The sequence below is a fragment of the Phragmites australis genome, chromosome 3, assembly GCF_958298935.1.
Source record: "Phragmites australis chromosome 3, lpPhrAust1.1, whole genome shotgun sequence".
NCBI classification, from domain to species: Eukaryota; Viridiplantae; Streptophyta; class Magnoliopsida; order Poales; family Poaceae; genus Phragmites; species Phragmites australis.
Window position 1 is genome coordinate 7,541,548 of NC_084923.1, and position 15,172 is coordinate 7,556,719.

The 15,172-nt window shown below is 44.8% G+C and overlaps 2 protein-coding genes across 3 annotated transcripts; both read right to left on the minus strand.

Annotated features, from left to right (window-relative positions):
• Positions 1 to 41: 41 nt before the first annotated feature.
• On the minus strand, positions 42 to 9,974 carry LOC133911899 (protein root UVB sensitive 3). The gene is made up of 15 exons (XM_062354361.1): positions 9,249 to 9,974; positions 9,110 to 9,167; positions 8,780 to 8,839; positions 8,627 to 8,665; positions 8,452 to 8,514; positions 8,030 to 8,086; positions 7,818 to 7,881; positions 7,491 to 7,574; positions 7,317 to 7,399; positions 7,094 to 7,223; positions 1,332 to 1,424; positions 1,022 to 1,160; positions 886 to 923; positions 592 to 779; positions 42 to 302 (listed from the first exon to the last, which is right to left on the minus strand). Exons 1-15 carry the CDS (start codon positions 9,380 to 9,382, stop codon positions 204 to 206), a joined length of 1,329 nt encoding a protein of 442 aa, XP_062210345.1. The 5' UTR covers positions 9,383 to 9,974; the 3' UTR covers positions 42 to 203.
• A 247-nt stretch (positions 9,975 to 10,221) lies between these two features.
• LOC133911900 (uncharacterized) lies at positions 10,222 to 14,078 on the minus strand. Of its 2 annotated transcripts, none has more exons than XM_062354362.1 (9): positions 13,801 to 14,078; positions 13,051 to 13,166; positions 12,872 to 12,929; positions 12,538 to 12,687; positions 12,097 to 12,307; positions 11,667 to 11,712; positions 11,016 to 11,136; positions 10,837 to 10,909; positions 10,222 to 10,635 (listed from the first exon to the last, which is right to left on the minus strand). In XM_062354362.1, exons 1-9 carry the CDS (start codon positions 13,895 to 13,897, stop codon positions 10,407 to 10,409), a joined length of 1,101 nt encoding a protein of 366 aa, XP_062210346.1. In that variant the 5' UTR covers positions 13,898 to 14,078; the 3' UTR covers positions 10,222 to 10,406. The 2 variants fall into 2 exon arrangements, with proteins under 2 accessions (XP_062210346.1, XP_062210347.1); XM_062354363.1 differs by having other exon boundaries at positions 13,637 to 14,077.
• Between the last annotated feature and the right edge of the window lie 1,094 nt (positions 14,079 to 15,172).

Genomic DNA, 15,172 nt, shown 5'->3' on the forward strand with positions numbered 1-15,172 from the left:
TTACCTCTTATAATTAAGTACTAAGTCCATGTTAAAATGTTGAAACCGAAGTCGAGAATTGCTGGTCTTACTGAACTACAGGCATTTGTTTTTCATCATGTGATGTTCATGACAGCTGTTACCACGTTCTGGCCCAAAAGTTCAAGACTCGGGCGAGGTACCTGGACTACTGTCACCTTAATGCCATCTCGAGCTGCTCCCTCCTACTTGAGCTTCGCTTCCTCGGGGCCATGAAGCCAGTGAGCCCTCCAAACAATCGAATGCGAAAGAAGGCGTTCTGTTGAGTAACCTTTCATCTGCAGCTGTAGCAAGAAAAATAACATGGAAATTAGTTTTTTAAGTGAAAACAAGTAAACTATTGTCACATTAACAAAGCTAATTGAAAAAATAGTGAAATCCCCTAATCTAAAAGAACGTAACTCTGTAATGTAGAAACAAGTGAGATAAATCGTCATCCCTCGACGCACTATTAGTTGAGTAGATAGAAAGATATGGAGAAGCTAAAAGTCACTTTAGTTAGGTGTAGAAAAGATCCATACCTAACAAGGCAACCACATCATGAGTGACCATCTAGGATGTATAATGCTTTACCTTCGAGATAAAAGTGGTGTAGTTATCGCCCATCCATTGACGAGCCTCTGCATGCTGAGTTTTGCCCTTCAGCATCGAACTCACCAACACGAGTGCGTGCACGAAGGACTTCAACACATCAGCTGACGTTGCCTGTTTGTGGATGAAAATGTGAACGCTGCCTTCCTTATCCAGTAAAAGATAGTTGGCTGAATAAAATTGGGAGGTAAAAAAGAGTAAAGTCAGTAACTTTTTTTGAGACTAAAAGTCAGTAACATATAATGCAGCGTTACATTAACCAAGAAATGAACTTACCGTTTTCATAGTGGGATCTTGTCTTCGCAATCCCCAGCCTATCAAATGTGACAAACAATGTGTGCATTTATCTTCGATCCCCAAATAGTAAACATTGACAAATAGTCAAATATATAGTTCAGAACTTAGAACTTACATGTCAGTGTGTGTAAGCACTGAGGCTTTAGCACCTAAGTGCACACGCTCATAAGGCAGTTTAATTCTAATTAATTTCCTCCAGCTTGACCACAAAGGAAGAATATGTTCCTGCTGAGAAACCTTCTGTGGTGCAAGAACTAGGAAAAGGGCAAAAAACAAAAGAAAATTTGATCAAATCATGGAACATCTTGCGTGAGTATTTTAACAGATTGGCACAAAATCTAGATCATTCAACAATCATACAACACATGCTTGACAAGTACTAATCAATACAATTAGTGAACACAGGAAAAAGAGGCCTCACTCACCTTCACCACATTCCTTGAAGTACTGTAGCAAGATGGAAGTTCTCTCATAGTTCAGTGTAGTGAGCGAAAGTGACTGCACTGCCTTGTAATTTGCTGAATCGTCACAGACAAAACAAGCGGAAGTAGGTGAAGCGATGGTTCTAAAACTATATTCTCTCAAGCATCAGTAAGTATCATATGTATACTAAGAAGGAAACGATGGCATAGGTATAACCATGGGATGAAGATTTTGTTTTGGATACTGTTCATGGAGTTAATTTTTTATGAAACCACAACCTAGAGGAAGCAGTTAGGACCGGAGGTCTAGAATCCAGAATACAAAATTCCAACTAAATTCAAGCTAGTATCTCAGTAAAACTTCTTGCATTTTAATTTGAAAGTTGTTATGGTGCGGATGGTTGGATGCGGGTGGATTGCGAAGATGATAGTCGTGGCTGGTTGGAGGACGGGGTTGTAGCAGCCTGCGTCGCCCAGTACGAGACACCATGTCACCGAATAGAACCGGCAGCAGGAGATGAGAAAACAGAGAAAAGAGATCAGAGATTAGAACTCAACTATTACTTCTTTTTTATTGACTAGTCTGGCTAATATATAGCCATCTTTACATGATATCTAAGGCAATAGCCAAATACAAGATCTATCTGGACTCTTATTACCAAATTCGAAACCAACTTAACTCATAAACCGAAACCAACTCTGAATCTGAAACAGAACCTAATTAGGACTCTTATTTGGGAGGCGACGCTGATAGGTAAGCCCCCACATAACATCTCTCTCCTCCTTCGGAAACAGCTCATCCTCGAGCTGTACTGTAGGAAACCGATTCTTGAAGTTTTCCAAGTCTTCCCAAGTAGCTTCTCCTGGTGGCAGGCCTTCCCATTGAACTAATACCTGCCATTTACCTCGAGCGAGCCGATTGCGGATCACCTTGGTCGGTGTAGGAAGAACACGACCCTCCTCGATGGGCGGCAAAGCTGGAGGCGCTGCTAGAGTACTGCTGGAGTATTTTTTAAGGACGCCCACATGAAAAACATCATGAATACTTTCCCTGGGAGGAAGCTGGAGTCGATAGGCAACCTCACCCACTCGCTCAAGGACTTTGTAAGGTCCATAGAACTTGGGGGATAGCTTTCTGTTGGAAGAACGTGCCACAGTTGTAGCTAAACGATGAAGCAAACGAAGCCAAACTCAATCCCCGACTTGATATGAAACCTCACGGTGATGATGGTTGTAAGCTGCCTTGGCAAACTCCTGAGTTTCCATCAATTTTCCCGCACATCATGAAGAAATTGATCATGTTCCAGTAGCATATGTTCAACTGCCAGCAGACAAGAATCTCCCTTTTCATAAACCCGAAGAGAAGGTGGGGATCTGCCATATACCACCTGAAATGGGGAAGTACGCAAGGCTGAATGATAGGTCGTGTTGAAGCAGTATTCCGCCCAAGGAAGCCAGCGAAGCCATTGACAAGGTCTATCCCTAGTGGAACATCGGAGATACATGATGATAACCTTGTTAGTAGCTTCAGACTGACCGTCGGTCTAAGGATGGAAGGCCGAACTAAGATGCAATTCGACACCCGAGAGGCGAAATAGCTCCTGCCAAAATGTGCTTGTGAAAACCGGATCTCTGTCACTTACAATGGAAATGGGAATGCCATGTAATCGGACTACTTCATCAAAGAAGACACGAGCGACCGAATGAGCTATGTATGAATGGCCCAATGGAATGAAGTGTGCAAACTTGGAAAGCCGATCTATCACTATTAAAATAACCGATTTGCCATTGGCCCGAGGAAGACCCTCCACAAAATCCATTGCAATGTCTTCCCATATGCGCACCGGAACCGACAAAGGTTGAAGTAATCATGCTGGATGCAAGTGTTCCGTCTTATTACATTGACAAGTCGGACGATTCTGCACAAATTCTGACAACCTGATTCGCTTGAGGCACATGGAAATCAGCATTTAAGATGTGTAGCGTACGCTGAATGCCTTCATGGCCAAGTGTATGAGCTGTCTGAATGATTTCCTGAAGATAAGCTGAAGATGCCGGCACATACACCTTGCGATTATACAGAATAAGACCATCGACTACCTCCCAAGGAGCAGACTTGTGACACTCTTGAATGGCTTTAACAAGTTCAACCAAAGTAACATCTGAAAGCACTTCTTGGCGCAGTTTGCTGAAGATGTCGAGGCTAGGAGCAGAGATGGCGCAATTTACGGCCAAGTCTTAAGAACAACAAGACAGAGCATCCGCGACAATGTTTGTGTTACCTGGTTTGTACTCCACGGAAAAATCATACCCAATTAGCTTGCTTACCCAGCGATGTTGTGGAATTGTTGAGAGGCACTGATCCAAAAGAAATTTGAGACCATAATGATCGGTGCGAACGATAAAGGAGCGGTCCCAAAGATAAGAACGCCAGTGACGGATGGCTTGAATCAGCCCGATCAATTCACGCTCATAAGCTACAAGACCAGAATGCTTCTGCGCCATAGGGCGACTAAAGAAAGCCAAGGCACTTTTACCATGATGTAGCACTGCACCAATACCTGAGCCCGAGGCATCGCATTCCACTATGAAGGAACGCCCAAAATCAGGCAATTGAAAGATGGGAGCAGTAGATAGTGCCTGTTTCAGAGCAGCAAATGCAGCAGCCGCTTCAGATGTCCAAGAGAAACCCTCTTTCTTGAGAAGCCGAGTGAGAGGCGCCGATATAGAGCCGTAATCCTTGATGAACTTGCAAGTAATGACCTGTAAGGCCTAAAAAACCATGCATCGCGCGAACTGTGCGAGGAGTCAGCCATTCTTCCACGGCTTGTACCTTTTTCCTATCCATGTCCATGCCTTTCGCCGAGATAACATGCCCTAAATATGCAACTGATGAAACGCCAAAAGAGCACTTTGTGCGCTTGAGAACCAATTGATGTTGCCGAAGGGTACTCAGAACTATCTTGACATGCCGAAGGTGATCAGACCAATTCATACTGTAAATCAGTATATCATCAAAAAAGACAAGAACAAATCGGAGTAAGAATGGGTGAAGAACATCATTCATAAAGGTTTGGAATGTTGCTGGAGCATTCGTCAACCTGAACGGCATGACCACAAACTCATAGTGACCTTCATGAGTGCGAAATGCAATCTTGTCTAATGTCGTCAGCGTGCATCCGTACCTGATGATAACCGGAGCATAAGTCGAGCTTACTGAAAAAGCAAGCCCCCTTGAGTTCATCGAGGAGTTCCTCCACTACTGGAATCGAAAACTTGTCCTTCACCGTATTTGCATTGAGCACATGGTAATCAGCACAAAAACCCAAGGAGACATCGTGCTTTTTGACAAGCAATACCGGTGAGGAGAATTCTGAAGTACCGAGACGAATCAGGCTTTGTTTCATCATCTCTGAACATTGACGTTCCAATTCGTCCTTTTGAAGTTGTGGATAACGATAAGGACAGACCACAACTGGTGCACTCACAGGGATCAAGTGGATACGATGGTCTTGGGCACGCGCTGGTGGAAGTCCTCGAGGTTCTACAAACAAATCTGCAAAGGAGTGGAGCAAGAGATCCATTCAGTGTTCGTTGGCATCCTAGATAGCTAAAGCTGTATTGTTGGAGGCTGCCATCCCATGCCATATTACCTAACGGTCCTGGAGCCAAGCTAACATAGAAAGTTGAGAGAAATCCCATAATATGGGTTCAAGGTTGTTCAACCATTGTGTGCCCAGGATGAGATCAAATCCTCCCAAGTCCAAAGTGTGACAATCAACTTGAAATTTGTTTGTACCAATTCGGAATTTCAGCCGTGCACATCTGCCTTCACTGGAAATTCGATCCCCATTGGCAACAACTACGTGCATGCCCCCAAGATGGTGTTGTACCACCAATCCAAGACGACACACCATGTCGTTGTTAATGAAATTATGCGTGGATCTCGAATCTACCAAAGCAATTAGAGGTGCTCCTTTAATATGTACTGCCAACCGCATGGTGTTGCTTGCGCAAATGCCAACCAAGGCATATAGGGATATTTGCGGTTCTTCTTCTGAATCTTCGGTCTGAATGTCCCATCCAACTAGATCACCATCGTTGATGACAATAGAGAATAGGTGCGCGCATTTATGGCCACGCACAAACTTCTCATCGCAATTAAAACAAAGGCCTTGTCTCTAGCGTTCGGAGATTTCGGCTTGAATGGACGTGCTTCCCCAATGGGACCGCTTCCATCAACAGGGGCAGGTAATGCCGCTCGAGGAACACCTCCAATGAGTAGCGGGCTGCGATGTTGAAGGCATGGTGCCTGGCGCTGAGTTGTCGCCACGGTAGTTGCTTGCAGCTTCTCATATGCACGCGCTATACGCCTAGCTTCATCGAGATTTTGTGGCCTCCTGAGTTCCACATCCACCAAGATGGTGTCAGAAAGGCCTACAACGAAAAGCTCAGATTGTTGTGTAATTGTCAACAACTCTGATCTGCCTAGCAGCTTCTGAAATTGATTCTGGTATTCCTTCATTGTGCCGGCTTGCACCAACCGTTTGAGTTCTCCCAATGGGCTGGCCATTGTCGGACCAAACCGCACATGGAAAAGTTCCTTGAATTCAGTCCATGTGGGCTCTCCTTCAAAGCGATTCCTCTGATCAAACCACTCTTGGGCGTCTCCGGTCATATGGTAGGATGCTAGCCATACTTTGCTTTTTTCAGGCGTGCCCTGCCCCCGAAAAATTGCTCACAGCGGTTGAGCCATGGTAGCGGGTCCTTCTCGCCATCAAAGGTGGGGAATTGGAGCTTGTAAAACTTAGGCGTTGAGTCTCCACCTTGTCCTGCCGCACCATGACCGAAAGAGGAGAGTTCTTCGGTCTAACCACCGCCTCCGAGGATGCCTGGTCCACCCAGCCAGGGTATCATGTTCCGTGATTACTGGAGCGATGCATCTTCGGTTTTGTCCTTCTCAACCTTGGTCACGCGCTCTCCAAGGCACGCCAAGTCCTGATGGATAGACTCGATCTGCTTCATCAGGACATCGAACTTTTCGTCGATAGTCATGGTTGACATAGATGGGGATGGATCGATAGCCATAGTCTCTGATACCAAGTTGTTATGGTGTGAATGGTTGGATGCGGGTGGATTGCGAAGATGATAGTCGTGGTTGGTTGGAGGACGGGGTTGTAGCAGCCGGCGTCGCCCAGTACGAGACGCCGTGTTGCCGAACAGAACTGGCAGCAAGAGATGAGAAAACAGAGAAAAGAGATGAGAACTCAATTATTCCTTCTTTTTTATTGACTAGTCTGGCTAATATATAGCCGGCTTTACATGATATCTAAGGCAATAGACAAATACAAGATCTATCTTGACTCTTATTACCAAATTCGAAACCAACTTAACTCATAAACCGAAACCAACTCTGAATCTGAAACAGAACTTAATTAGGACTCTTATGCGAGGCGACGCTGATAGGTAAGCCCCCACATAACAGAAAGAATCCAGCAACCATTTTCACTCTTGAACTCATGCAGTCAACAAAATATTTGATGGTTGTTTTCCATATTTTTGTGCAACATTTTCTACTGTCTGTTTCCTGTAGTTCGCATGTGTAGGGACAAATTTAGACCATGACATACTCTTAGATTAAAAAATTAGGTTCTTCGCTAGCAAATAGCTTACAACTTCAGCGCTACCAGAAGTCAAACAAGGATATGTGAAATAGGAAAAAGTTAAAAAGCTGTTTGACTTTAAAACATATAGAACATACTCACCATACATATGGAACATCGTTAGAGAAAGGAATGATACCCATACACTCAAAGCATGCCCTCTGGTAATGTGAGCCAACAGCATTCCCAATCCCATCCCTGACATTGTAGCAAGTGTCTCCTGACTGCCCTCCTGAAAAGTTGAGTATGCTTCTGCTGCTACATTTTAGAAATAATTTAATGCCAAAATGAAATCTATAAATTTATGAAGAATACCCAAGGTTACCTTTGCAGAAATATCAGCTACATTATTTGCAAGTGCAAAATGCTGTGTTAGTGCCGCTCTAGTTGCTCCACTAGCAACACCAGCTAGAATGCAGGAACATTAAATTAGCACAAAGAAAATTCACTCAAAGTTCCTCTTAATAAGTTCTGAAATTCAACATGTAAATTAACTTACTGAATGACCTAGATAAGCTGCCTAAGCACATTATAACTATCAACGATGAAGGAAACAAAGGGCTTAAGAGATCCATCAACATTCCTGCACCAATAACAAGAAAAATGAAAATGATTCCTTCATACTAGGCAAATAAGGGAGATATATTCTCCGCACAATACAGATTTTATATAAGCTGAATTTTCCAAAATAATCAATGCACAACACTAGGAGGAAAAGAGAACAATCTAACTTGCATGGATACAATTGTCCCATGAAAGGGAAGCAGAGGAGGGAGATAAAAAGGATACTAAGTAACTGAATTTAGTGATTTCAATTGAACATTACCAAGGTCATTCATAAAGTCTGCAACTAAACGCCACGTTTTAGCATTGCTATCAAGATTAGATCCCTGGTGGAAAAGAAGGCACAGAAAATGAATATAGACAATGACATGTTGCCGAGACAAAGTATATAAGAACCAATATTCCCTAACATCTGATCAAACCTTTGGCAGTGAGATTGCAGTGTTTATTGTAGTAGGTAAGAAAAGTGAGTACCTGATAAAAGGTGAACAATATCCCTCCAAGCATTCCTGTCAAATCCCTCAGAAACCACTGCCAAAAATTGCATACATTAGGGGAAAATGGGGTGAAAATCATTATTACAACATTAGCCCCAACAAAAGAAGAACTTCAAAAAAGGGCTATACAATCAAGGTTCTGCCAAGAAAACCACAGATTGCCATAATGAAGAAAGAACTGGCAATACGGTGTACACATGAATCGTTGGTAGGATCTTAGCTGATCAAAATGGCAACACATCCAATTAATCTTTGTCATATTGCAAATCATTTGAAAAAAAATCAAATAAAGAGGGAGTTATTGCGTGTTCCACAAACTGGTCTTATCTGATGTCTTACCACCTAATTAAGCCTATGTAGACTGTACATTTAATCAAATGTAGTCGTCCAGAAATTTACCTGAAAGGTAGCACCTATGACAGTTGCAGATTGTTCCCCCACTCCGATTGCACCTAAAAGAGCCTGGAGTAATTCATTCCAGATGAAAGCGCATTTAGAAATGTACGAGCTAAACAAGATGTGTGAAGATACAGAGTGGGTCTACAGATGATAAAGGCAGCACAAACAAGCTTACTTGGGTAGACAACATTGCACGGATGTACGTCGAGAGCCCCTAGAGCAACATATGGCACAGGTGAGAACCAAGAACGAGGTAGCTTCAGTTTTACCATGGGTATGAATACAACAAGGACATGGTTACAGAAACAGTTCGTGTACAGTAATCAACCTGCAAGGTATCCCACATCTGGAACGGGACATAATCCGGAGTTACGCTTCCAGGAAAGCCCTGTCATTCAAGGGCCCGTTCATCAGTCACAGTTATGACCACAAGCGAAATCAATGTTGAAGAGCCCCGAGCAGCAAATTTGATTCTAGCAAATACTATAAATAGTAGATGCAATTGCTGCCGTCGACTACACGATTTGGAAGGACTTGCGACTGACATACGGAAGTTAACATTCAGCAGTAACAACAGCAGATGCGGTGGGTTGCTGAAATCGCATAGGTAGATACAGTTCGGGTGGGACTTGGGACAGCGCGGGTGTCAGTCGCTCACCTCGGGCACGAAGGCGCCGAGCACGCGGCCGCCGATCCACCCCCACCGGCTGCCGAACCTGCGGTAGCCGCGCGCGTGCACGTCAGATGACTGACCACGGGATCGAAACTCGATAACAAGCAGAGGGAGGAGAGGACACCTGTGGGAGGTGAGGGAGGAAGGGGAGGCGGTGAGGACGGCGGTGCGGGAGAGCGCCGAGGCGGACGAGCCGTTCCACTCCTCGACCGTCACCCACGCCGGCGCGGCCTCGCTCTGCGGGCGCGACGCGTCCATTTTCCTCTCGTGCGCCGCCCGTGCCGGATCGGGCAGGTGGGTTGGCTGGCTCGCGGAGCTCAAGATCCTTGCGTGGCCTGAGAGTTGAACGAGCGGTTGCAGGTTCAGCGGCCGCGCGCCTCTCCGGCGCGGCCGATCCGATCCGATCCCGCGACCGCGGTCGGCTGGGTGGTGGGTGCTCGACTGACTCGAACGCGCCAACGCAGCAGCCAGTGGAGTTGACTTTGGCTGTGGGACTTTGCCTTGGCGCCTTGGCGGCGTCCGCGGTCCGTCCCCCGGCAGGGCGAGCGGGGCAGGGTGGATTTGGGTCGCGACGCGCGAGTGCGGGGCCTACTCGGCGCTCGGCCGCGGCTCCGGTTGGTCAGGCAGCACGGTTGGACACGTGCGTGTTTTGCCCCAATCCTACGAGCTCTGCGCGACTACGCCTGCCCACGGCCGGGCTGACGCCCCCGGCGGTATGCTCACGGCCACGGCTGCTTAGCAGCGCTGCCCCGCTGGTCGGCCGTTTCGTGGTCGCGGCGGTGAGGAAGGCGGGGACCGATGCACTTCCCACTACCAACTTCCAAAAACCTCGTTTCATCGATGGATTGACGCATGGTTTTGCGGTCCTTTCGACTGCGCTGCACAGATTACGTTTTCCGGCATGCTGCCCAATCGATGCCCCAGAGAATTCTCTCTTCTTTTCAAATATGTCCCAGAGAAAGGTTTGAAACGCAGCATGACAAAAGCTTTAGAGCAGATTCAGAGGCCACAGGGTTCACTAGTCTCTGCAGAAGCGTCATCCATGTTCTCTATTCCATTTCGATAAAAAAGAGGCGGGATGTAGCAACGGATACAGCTAGTTCCAACCAAGAATCCTGATCTCCTAACTCCAAAAGTTATTGACTTGAAGGATGATGAGATGGTTAGTTTCCTTCTGGTAGATACAGACGTTCTGCTTAGCTGACAATTTACATCAGAGAAATTAATTTTGTTGCTACAGAAGACAAAAATTTCCTCCGGGTAAATTCTACCACGAAGGAATTTAGGCAGCCTCCTCAACTTCTGATATCGTGTCGATAGACAGGGTGGCTAGTTCACGGCCATCTGTATCAACCTTGTCGTTGAAACGATCCCTTAGGAATTCCACGGCCATGAATGTGAATGCTGATGCAGGTATATACCAGATTATCCTAGGGACGCTCCCCTTGAACAAGCCACGCACTCCCTCGGAAGTCCATGTCTTTGTAATAGCATCCAGCCACCCATTGTACCTGATTATACAGAAAAGAAACTTTGTAACTTTAGCCACACATATACCACCAATGGGCAGTGTTGTGTGTGACAGGGAGATACTATTTTATATTTCTGTGGTTAAAATAGAGATAGGAAAGAAAATATCAATGTCCATCTTAGAAATGTCAATGAGAGAGAGAGAGAGAGAGATCAGCCACAGAATCAGAGTTGATATGTACCGAGTTGTTGATCCTTGTACTTGCAGTCTTGTCTTGATCACATCCAAGGGGGTTGTCAAGTATGCACTACATCCTGCAGTAGCCATCTCAAAAGAGTTATCAAGAGGCAGAAAACTTCAGATTCTCAAGTGATACGGTAACAAATATACGGCTTATTATATATGCTAGACCAGACATACCGCCTGCCAATCCTCCTAGAACAAGTCCCTCAAAGGAGTTGCTGACATCCAAATCACTGTTGGGCAAATACTTCCTCTTCCCATACTCAGTCAATTCTTTCATTGCTTCATAGAAAGTGACCTGGAAAGCCACATATTTGTTCAGTAAAAAAAGATCAGAAAATAGATCTCTATAACTGTCTGCGGCATTCCAAAAAGCTTAGCATAAAAAAATCTTAAATGCACAGATCTAGGAAAGACATGAGCTTATCAGATATAATCATATCTACGAGAATTGTGCTTTTGGTGTACTTATCACGTATAGGGGCTAGAAGGGCTACAGGCACTTAGGTTTATTTACTGACTCCGATAATCATATGCTACTGAGGAAAGCCCTCTAGCAAATAGTAGTTATGTACCATGAGACCAGCAATCAATGGCTATTATTTGAGCTGGACTACCCAAATGTTAATGGCATGAAATGATTATGGTGGTGCCTGGCGGATGGCTATCAGGCTGCCACGTGAGCAAATGGCTAAGATCTAGCTTATCCACTTCCTACAGGAGATAGCCCAAACTCCAAAACACCAGCATTGTTTCTGAAAAGTGGGCAAGTTTACTAAAATTGCTTGCACAATGAAGAAAAAGAGTATAAGTTGAATTTTAACTTACCATTAGACCAGCAAAAGGGACATCCCTGGCAAGTGTAGACCAGTATCTGCAAGAAAGAAAAGGCTTTCAGTAGGAATAAAACAACAGCTTGTGACAACTGACTAGGCTGTCATCATAAGATGATGTCTGTTGAAACAAAATTCAAGTGTGGTAACATCCATAATATGCACATAAACACCTATTTTGTATAATAACAAATTATTCCAGGGTCAAAATAGATAAGCTTTGAACGTTGCAGCAAGAACGGAGTTAAGTGGAGTAAAAGAAGGTATGATAGGATTAGGATAATTCCTTTCATGTGATTTCATAGTGGAGAAAATTATGCGATTGAACTCAGTACAAAACAATAATTTTTGCTCGATCAAAAAACAGAAGAAAGGCACTATTAATAATGATAGGCAGGCTAGCAACAGGCAGTCAGTGTCAATACCCTGCATAAAGCCCCTTCAGACCATGATCTCTCCAGATAGAACAACCAGCATGGAACATTCCATTGTAGTAACCATACATCTGAGTCCCAGAGGTATGAGAAATACTTCCTTTAGCAGCAGCTGATTGCCAAGATTTTCTAGTGCCTTGGACTTGCATTCTTTGTTTCATGACTTCGCAAGGAACATATACAAAAGATCCAAGTGTATCACCTGGAATCAGCAATGAAATTTACATGCAGTATCAAGGAAGCAGCACAAGAAATTTTCTTGAGACATCATGGATTCCATGAAAAGGGGAACCGCATCAGCCAAATATTATAACCAAAAAAAGGATGCCAGAAAAGTTTTTTAGAGCAGATCTAAAGATCCATGTTGGTAAAACCTAGTATAAATTTAACTATTTTTAAGGAAACATCATACATGTGAAAACAAGTGTTTACCAATTGCTCCAGCAATAAAATGTGACCAGTGCCCACTTAGATTAGGATTAGCATTCTCCAACCATGTCTTAGTTGATTCAATAACACCAAAATATGTAGCACCTGTCGCAAGTGATCCAGTAACACCTGGGCTGATTCCTCGGTAAAAACCTGAAAAGAGGTCAACAGTAAAGTTTATCGAGATTACTATTGATGCTTTTGAGTGTGGACAAGAGTACTTTTTGGCAGATCCCAAACTCAGGGCTCATGAACTATGGCATTTCAAATTTTAATTGGCTTCAAAAAGCTAGCACTACCTTTCTCTAGCTTCTTTCCCTTTTTTACATTCACTAACCTCTCAGACCATCAGAAGCCCATACTGTCCTGACCATTTGAAATATATTCATCTGAGCCTGTTAGGAACAGATGACAAAAGACACAGCACCATGTATCAAAATCATGTGTTATAACTACAATCGTTAAGGTTTACACTTATGTCAAGTGAACATGAAAAGTTAGGAAACAATCTCGCACCTTAGTCCCTGTCATAATAGCCTGACTCTGAAGCCTTGTTTTCAGAGTGTCAACTGGATGCATCATGCCTTCTCCAAATGCGCCTGCAATTCCTCCCCACACAAATTCCCTCCATACTGCAGCATAGGTGTTATCTAAGCACAGCAATAATCTAGTGCACATTTTGGAAAGTGCAAGTTACACTTGTAGAGAACTTACACAAATACAGGTCCTATCATGTAGTCTACTTTGGTGTTGAAGGTCAGTAAAATTTTGGTAAAAAAATGGAAATGACCGCAATTATGTCCTTATCTTCTGAGAATGAAATAGATAATCCATTCTCAAAACACAAACCTATCATCAGATTCATAGAGTGAGTAAATTATGCGATACATCAGTTGTCATGTAGAAATCTTAAAACAGACTATGCTCATAAAAGCATTCCGTTGCATAACCACCCAATGGAAAATGAACAAATAAAAGATGCACGAACAGATGATCTCCTATTTTTCCAACAATCCCTTACTGCAGGAAATGAACCCGATCCCGTTCAATCACCATTTAACACTAATCAGGTCGAAATCATAAGCCCCAATAAACCTCGTACCGTGAGAACCCTCTATTTCCACTGTATCTCGTAGTCACCCAAAACCGCAACGCTTGATCTTAGCCGAATCTACCACCGAAGATCCAGAGTTTGGAAGGCAAAAGCATAACCGGGGAAGGTAGTGATCCGAATCGGTGTGCAGCGGAGAGACAGGGAGCACTTGCCGAAGAAGTTGGTGATGTGGGGAGACGGCAGTAGGGCGGTCGAGCTCCGGTCGCCAACTCCGGTGGCTGGGGCGGGGGGGGACGGGGACGCCGCCATGGTTGCCGATGCGTACGATTCCTCGAGGTTTGATTGGGGTTTAGGGCTTTGGACGTCGCGCTACGGACGCTGCCGAGATTATTCGGTCGGTGCGGCGGGCTGGGCTGCTCCCGCCTCCTGGCGATGCGGCTCTGCCCACGCGCCGTGGCGATCGGGCTTGTGAGCCGTGCGATCTCGATCGAGAAGTCCAGGTCATGCGCATAGCCCGGATGGAGTCGACGTGCAGTATGGACCGCTCGATGTAAAACGCACGGTCTGTTTTCCAGGCGGGGAGATTTAAGCCACTTTTGGATTTTTAATGCTGAAAAACTGAAGGATCAAACCTTGAGGGTTGTTTCTCTATTTGGATTGTGGCCCGGACGCCTCCAACTAGCAGTAAAGACTCATGTCGTACGTGTACGCTTCACCTTTTCGGTAGCTAGACGTCTCGTCAGCGGAGACCCTAGAGCCCGCACCAGTCACATCGCCTTCCTCCTCCCCTCCACGAACGGCTCCTCTCGAAAACCCTCATCGGGGCATCCGAACAACAGCGTCATCACCCGCAGGCCCATGTCCCTCATCTATCGCGCGTACTCTGCTGTTGCCGAGAGCACGTCCATCTCCCCCTCCCAGGCGTCGTACACCATGGCGGGTCTTCAGCACCGCCGTCCGCATCCTGCTCCTCCTCCTCCTCAGTGAAGCCGAGCGTGCGAAGATTCGATCCGCGGCACGCGGACACGTCGATTTGAGAGAGCTTAGCGAGCGCAGAGGACGGTAGCTTGGAAGGGACGTCGTGGCCGGCGAGGTGGAAGTAACCCAACTTTGATATTATAATGGCATTGATAGGTAAATATTACACAACTTTGATGGATATTTTGTTCTTTTTACATAGCAAAAGTTAAGGGAAACTGCTCTTCACTGGACTGTGCGACTGTGACAATCTAGCAAACAGATTGTAGGGTCTGAACCCCAGAAGTTGCCTGTTTATTTTCATTTTAACTTTTAAAATCTACTTTTCACAATCTGTAGTGAAAACAGAACTCTTAGGAAACCCTAGTTTACCACTTTCTAGAGTTTCTTTTTTTCGATTAGAAGGCATTGTACACATATCTATGAATGTGTTTTTATCACACGCCTATAAATACTAACACTGGAAGCACTTTCTAAAATTCTAAGACCAGCTTGTGTGGTACTCTCTCTGAGCAGGAATATTATAGGTGTTTTATTGTGACCCGGTCTTTAAATTAGGTGCTGACTAGAGTTGTCTCATAAAATATATCATTTATAATTATAAAA

Coding starts and splice junctions, on each gene's coding strand:
- LOC133911899 (XM_062354361.1), bottom strand. CDS start 9,382: ATGGACGCGTCGCGCCCGCAGAGCGAGGCCGCGCCGGCGTGGGTGACG. Junction 8,666..8,779: donor AGATGTGGGATACCTTGCAG/GTTGATTACTGT, acceptor ATGTTGCTCTAG/GGGCTCTCGACGTACATCCG. Junction 8,087..8,451: donor TCATAGGTGCTACCTTTCAG/GTAAATTTCTGG, acceptor AATTTTTGGCAG/TGGTTTCTGAGGGATTTGAC.
- LOC133911900 (XM_062354362.1), bottom strand. CDS start 13,897: ATGGCGGCGTCCCCGTCCCCCCCCGCCCCAGCCACCGGAGTTGGCGAC. Junction 12,688..12,871: donor GGCTTCTGATGGTCTGAGAG/GTTAGTGAATGT, acceptor ACCTCTTTTCAG/GTTTTTACCGAGGAATCAGC. Junction 12,308..12,537: donor TTTTATTGCTGGAGCAATTG/GTAAACACTTGT, acceptor TGCTGATTCCAG/GTGATACACTTGGATCTTTT.